Source organism: Gigantopelta aegis, unplaced genomic scaffold (genome assembly GCF_016097555.1).
Source record: "Gigantopelta aegis isolate Gae_Host unplaced genomic scaffold, Gae_host_genome ctg5701_pilon_pilon, whole genome shotgun sequence".
NCBI classification, from domain to species: Eukaryota; Metazoa; Mollusca; class Gastropoda; order Neomphalida; family Peltospiridae; genus Gigantopelta; species Gigantopelta aegis.
In genome coordinates, this window is record NW_024534578.1 from 1,990 (window position 1) to 8,923 (window position 6,934).

Below are 6,934 nucleotides of genomic sequence, written 5' to 3' on the forward strand. Positions count from 1 at the left end.
TGTCAAAATTACCAAATGTTTGACATCCAATAACCGATGATTAATAAATCAATGTGCTCTAGTGGTGCCATTAAACAAAACGAACTAACTTTTTATGTGAAATAGTTGGAAGATTGGGATTGGCTGTTGGGATATTCGGACCAGTTTACTAACATACCTGAAGGGTGGGGTGGGGGAGGGGAATGTCATTTTTTGAGGTCAGGCTAAGTATTCATAAAAGAGAAAATTATCCAAGTTTTCTACATTTTTGCTTTTAGAAAAACTACAAGACACATTTCAGAGACTGCAGTTCATCGTGAAATGTTACATGAACCTGACTGATAAAGGTATGACTGATCTCGCGTCTCAAGTCTCTCTGGAAGACCATTCAGCATTCGACTGTTTCGTCTGTTGTATTTTATCTCACGGGGTAGAAGGAAAGCTCTACGGTACTAATGGTCGACTGCTCAGCATCACAGATCTCACGGGTCCATTCAAATCGCAGACATGTTCATCCCTGGCAGGAAAACCAAAGCTGTTTTTCATTCAAGCTTGTCAAGGGACAGAGGAACAATGTGGTGTGTACTTTACAAAATATTTCTCCTTGAACATTTTGTTTAAAAATGTTTTATTACTGACCCAAGGTTTACAACATACATCCACTTGGGACAGATAATCTGTAATAGGTAGAGCTAGGCAATATACCGTATATAAACCGTTCGATATCGGTATCATGTCACTACTGATTTACCGTACCAAGCAAATTTCAAAATAACGAAATTTCGGTATTGAAAAATGTTTCCTGCCATTTAGTAAAGCACTGACAATATATGTGATGAACGAGAGCCGTGTGTATGGAATTTAGATGAAATTAGCTCGTGAGCCTTAACTCAGGTATGCATTTAAAGCCGAGTATACTGAAAATACCGCAAGCTATCGGTATTGGTATTGTGTCAATACTGAATACCGTACCGATACCAAGGTAAATCATGCGAAAAATACCGATACCGAACCTCAAATTTCAGTACCACCCAGCTCTAGTCATAGCCTGTAAGTATGCAGAGTTCGACAAATATACACCGGTCCTCCGTTCTGGCTAGTGAATTTTTGGTCTTGGCTAGTGAAAACATTCATCTGTATTACATGTACCGTACTTGTATTACTATAAATATTTCCATATTATACTTATCTTTTATAATAGCCGATGTGTATTGATGTGTATTTTTGTCCTGGGGTGTCATTAAACATTCATTCATTCATTCATTGTATTACCATAATACATGTATGTAAGCACTAACCAAAGCTTCTGTGAGGGCCAGTGACTTTCATAAACATTTGTTAAACACTGGCAGTATGTGTATTATCAAGTGTATTACTACATGTATAATACATGTATGTAAGCATTAACCAAAGCTTGTGTGAGGGCCAGTGACTTTCTCAAACATTTGTCAGACACTGGCAGTATGTGTATTATCAACTGTATTACTACATGTATAATACATGTATGTAAGCACTAGTCAAAGCTTGTGTGAGGGCTAGTGACTTTCTCAAACATTTGTCAGACACTGGCAGTATGTGTATTATCAACTGTATTACTATAATATATGTATGTAAGCACTAGTCAAAGCTTGTGTGAGGGCCAGTGACTTTCTCAAACATTTGTCAGACACTGGCAGTATGTGTATTATCAACTGTATTACTACATGTATAATACATGTATGTAAGCACTAACCAAAGCTTGTGTGAGGGCCAGTGACTTTCTCAAACATTTGTCAGACACTGGCAGTATGTGTATTATCAACTGTATTACTACATGTATAATACATGTATGTAAGCACTAGTCAAAGCTTGTGTGAGGGCTAGTGACTTTCTCAAACATTTGTCAGACACTGGCAGTATGTGTATTATCAACTGTATTACTATAATATATGTATGTACGCACTAACCAAAGCTTGTGTGAGGGCCAGTGACTTTCTCAAACATTTGTCAGACACTGGCAGTATGTGTATTATCAACTGTATTACTACATGTATAATACATGTATGTAAGCACTAGTCAAAGCTTGTGTGAGGGCTAGTGACTTTCTCAAACATTTGTCAGACACTGGCAGTATGTGTATTATCAACTGTATTACTACATGTATAATACATGTATGTAAGCACTAGTCAAAGCTTGTGTGAGGGCTAGTGACTTTCTCAAACATTTGTCAGACACTGGCAGTATGTGTATTATCAACTGTATTACTATAATACATGTATGTAAGCACTAGTCAAAGCTTGTGTGAGGGCCAGTGACTTTCTCAAACATTTGTCAGACACTGGCAGTATATGTATTATCAACTGTATTACTACATGTATAATACATGTATGTAAGCACTAGTCAAAGCTTGTGTGAGGGCTAGTGACTTTCTCAAACATTTGTCAGACACTGGCAGTATGTGTATTATCAACTGTATTACTATAATACATGTATGTAAGCACTAGTCAAAGCTTGTGTGAGGGCCAGTGACTTTCTCAAACATTTGTCAGACACTGGCAGTATATGTATTATCAACTGTATTACTACATGTATAATACATGTATGTAAGCACTAACCAAAGCTTGTGTGAGGGCCAGTGACTTTCTCAAACATTTGTCAGACACTGGCAGTATGTGTATTATCAACTGTATGACTATAATACATACATGTAAGCACTAGTCAAAGCTTGTGTGAGGGCTAGTGACTTTCTCAAACATTTGTCAGACACTGGCAGTATGTGTATTATCAACTGTATTACTATAATATATGTATGTAAGCACTAGTCAAAGCTTGTGTGAGGGCCAGTGACTTTCTCAAACATTTGTCAGACACTGGCAGTATGTGTATTATCAACTGTATTACTACATGTATAATACATGTATGTAAGCACTAACCAAAGCTTGTGTGAGGGCCAGTGACTTTCTCAAACATTTGTCAGACACTGGCAGTATGTGTATTATCAACTGTATTACTACATGTATAATACATGTATGTAAGCACTAGTCAAAGCTTGTGTGAGGGCTAGTGACTTTCTCAAACATTTGTCAGACACTGGCAGTATGTGTATTATCAACTGTATTACTATAATATATGTATGTAAGCACTAACCAAAGCTTGTGTGAGGGCCAGTGACTTTCTCAAACATGTGTCAGACACTGGCAGTATGTGTATTATCAACTGTATTACTACATGTATAATACATGTATGTAAGCACTAGTCAAAGCTTGTGTGAGGGCTAGTGACTTTCTCAAACATTTGTCAGACACTGGCAGTATGTGTATTATCAACTGTATTACTATAATACATGTATGTAAGCACTAGTCAAAGCTTGTGTGAGGGCCAGTGACTTTCTCAAACATTTGTCAGACACTGGCAGTATGTGTATTATCAACTGTATTACTATAATACATGTATGTAAGCACTAGTCAAAGCTTGTGTGAGGGCTAGTGACTTTCTCAAACATTTGTCAGACACTGGCAGTATATGTATTATCAACTGTATTACTATAATACATGTATGTAAGCACTAGTCAAAGCTTGTGTGAGGGCTAGTGACTTTCTCAAACATTTGTCAGACACTGGCAGTATGTGTATTATCAACTGTATTACTATAATACATGTATGTAAGCACTAGTCAAAGCTTGTGTGAGGGCCAGTGACTTTCTCAAACATTTGTCAGACACTGGCAGTATGTGTATTATCAACTGTATTACTACATGTATAATACATGTATGTAAGCACTAACCAAAGCTTGTGTGAGGGCCAGTGACTTTCTCAAACATTTGTCAGACACTGGCAGTATGTGTATTATCAACTGTATTACTATAATACATGTATGTAAGCACTAGTCAAAGCTTGTGTGAGGGCCAGTGACTTTCTCAAACATTTGTCAGACACTGGCAGTATGTGTATTATCAACTGTATTACTACATGTATAATACATGTATGTAAGCACTAACCAAAGCTTGTGTGAGGGCCAGTGACTTTCTCAAACATTTGTCAGACACTGGCAGTATGTGTATTATCAACTGTATTACTATAATACATGTATGTAAGCACTAGTCAAAGCTTGTGTGAGGGCCAGTGACTTTCTCAAACATTTGTCAGACACTGGCAGTATGTGTATTATCAACTGTATTACTATAATACATGTATGTAAGCACTAGTCAAAGCTTGTGTGAGGGCCAGTGACTTTCTCAAACATTTGTCAGACACTGGCAGTATGTGTATTATCAACTGTATTACTACATGTATAATACATGTATGTAAGCACTAGTCAAAGCTTGTGTGAGGGCCAGTGACTTTTTCAAACATTTGTCAGACACTGGCAGTATGTGTATTATCAACTGTATGACTATAATACATGTATGTAAGCACTAGTCAAAGCTTGTGTGAGGGCTAGTGACTTTCTCAAACATTTGTCAGACACTGGCAGTATGTGTATTATCAACTGTATTACTATAATACATGTATGTAAGCACTAGTCAAAGCTTGTGTGAGGGCCAGTGACTTTCTCAAACATTTGTCAGACACTGGCAGTATGTGTATTATCAACTGTATTACTATAATACATGTATGTAAGCACTAACCAAAGCTTGTGTGAGGGCTAGTGACTTTCTCAAACATTTGTCAGACACTGGCAGTATGTGTATTATCAACTGTATGACTATAATACATGTATGTAAGCACTAACCAAAGCTTGTGTGAGGGCCAGTGACTTTCTCAAACATTTGTCAGACACTGGCAGTATGTGTATTATCAACTGTATTACTATAATACATGTATGTAAGCACTAGTCAAAGCTTGTGTGAGGGCTAGTGACTTTCTCAAACATTTGTCAGACACTGGCAGTATGTGTATTATCAACTGTATTACTACATGTATAATACATGTATGTAAGCACTAGTCAAAGCTTGTGTGAGGGCTAGTAACTTTCTCAAACATTTGTCAGACACTGGCAGTATGTGTATTATCAACTGTATTACTATAATACATGTATGTAAGCACTAGTCAAAGCTTGTGTGAGGGCCAGTGACTTTCTCAAAAATTTGTCAGACACTGGCAGTATGTGTATTATCAACTGTATTACTATAATACATGTATGTAAGCACTAGTCAAAGCTTGTGTGAGGGCTAGTGACTTTCTCAAACATTTGTCAGACACTGGCAGTATGTGTATTATCAACTGTATTACTATAATACATGTATGTAAGCACTAGTCAAAGCTTGTGTGAGGGCCAGTGACTTTCTCAAAAATTTGTCAGACACTTGCAGTATGTGTATTATCAACTGTATTACTATGATATATGTATGTAAGCACTAACCAAAGTTTCTGTGAGGGCTAGTGACTTTCTCAAACATCTGTCTAAAGCCTAACACACACGGCAGTCAAAAACATGTTTTTTCCGAAACAAAAACATGTTTAGGTCGATTTTGAAACATGTTTCGCGAACCAAACTTGTTTGATTTCAAAAACATGTTTAGGTATTTCGCTCCGATGTGTTTCACTGTGTGCGTTGCTTGTGAAACTGAAATTCGCTACAGACAAAACGTCATTGGACAATAGACCAATCATCGAATGAATACGAGGCACATGACATCAAAATGGCATCTGCCAGTGAACTGGTGTGGACCTCTGGAAGCGAGGAACTATTACTAGAAAAATGGGCAGGACGACCGTGTCTCTATGCTATCGCTTCTCCAGGATATTTGGATCGAAGCAGGAAAGAGACTGCTTACTAGAATATTGCCTTTATCGGCTTTGGTTCCAGATAATTTCCACATTATACTAAAGGCAAATCTACTGTCTTTTAATATCAAACCATATATTAAAAGATTTAATTTATACACAATTTACATTAACATAAAATAGAGTACTGGTCATGTTCCGCATGTTTTTGTTTGCTGTGTGTGTTGACTCATTTCGACATCTGCGGAAGGTTGATCGAAACACGAAACATGTTTCTGTTTTCGAAAAACAGTTTTGTTCGCTGTGTGTGTTAGGCTTTACACTGAAATATGATGTCCGATCTTCACAGGTCAAGAAATACAGACAGACAGTCCATACGAACTTGTCGACGTAGACGCACCACCACTAACGAAAGTAATTCCAAATGAATCTGATTTTCTGTTCGGATACGCCACGGTGGTGGGGTTTGTGTCGTACAGATCAAAGACGCAGGGATCCTGGTACATCTCCAAGCTGACAGAGATGCTGAACAAATATGCTAAGAAGTAAGCTATCAATATATTAAAGCGACAGACCCTAGTTTTTAAACACTACAACATACTTACCGGTACATTTTATTATTTAGAATATAAATTCTCGTACACCAGAAGTGGTTCTGGTCATCCAGGTTTTTGTAATACCCACATCATCATTCTAAAAATGCACATTCGTCTGAGAAATAATGGTTATCGAAACATGCTCTAGTTACTTTTAGACGGTATTTCCCCATTTAAACATCGCTGGCTTTAGCGTCTCTCCATTGTAACCATATCCAGGTGAGTTGGGTGTTTGTAGAGTAATTAACAAAACTTAGTGTCCATTTTCTTGGGCTGAGACTAGGGTCTGTACCTCTAATCACTTAATTGTGAATTCTCCAATTTAAAGGAACTGTCCTGAGTTTGCAGCCAATAATTGTAAGATGTTTCCGTCTAACAGAACCTTTACCCACCCAGACGAAAACAACACATTTAATAGATTTTCTTGTATCGAATACCATCGAATTCAATGTGTCTGAGGTTGTGTGCTCATGTTTATATCAGTCATTTTTCATTTTAATTCGTAATATATATATATTTTTAATAAGTAGACCTACAAAAGTACTGACAGGTAAAATCGGATTTAATCTGGTTGGGGCTATACTACAAACATTATGATGACAACCATGCAACACAACGTTTATATATAGATCTTTAATATGTAATTTTAGTGGT

The 6,934-nt window shown here is 37.1% G+C and overlaps 1 protein-coding gene across 1 annotated transcript; it reads left to right on the forward strand.

Annotated features, from left to right (window-relative positions):
- Positions 1 to 257: 257 nt before the first annotated feature.
- LOC121366434 (caspase-8-like) lies at positions 258 to 6,268 on the forward strand (the record flags this gene model as incomplete). Its single annotated transcript, XM_041490887.1, has 2 exons — positions 258 to 557; positions 6,034 to 6,268. Coding segments are annotated over 2 exons (500 nt in total), but the record flags the coding sequence as incomplete, so codon positions are not given.
- Positions 6,269 to 6,934: the final 666 nt, after the last annotated feature.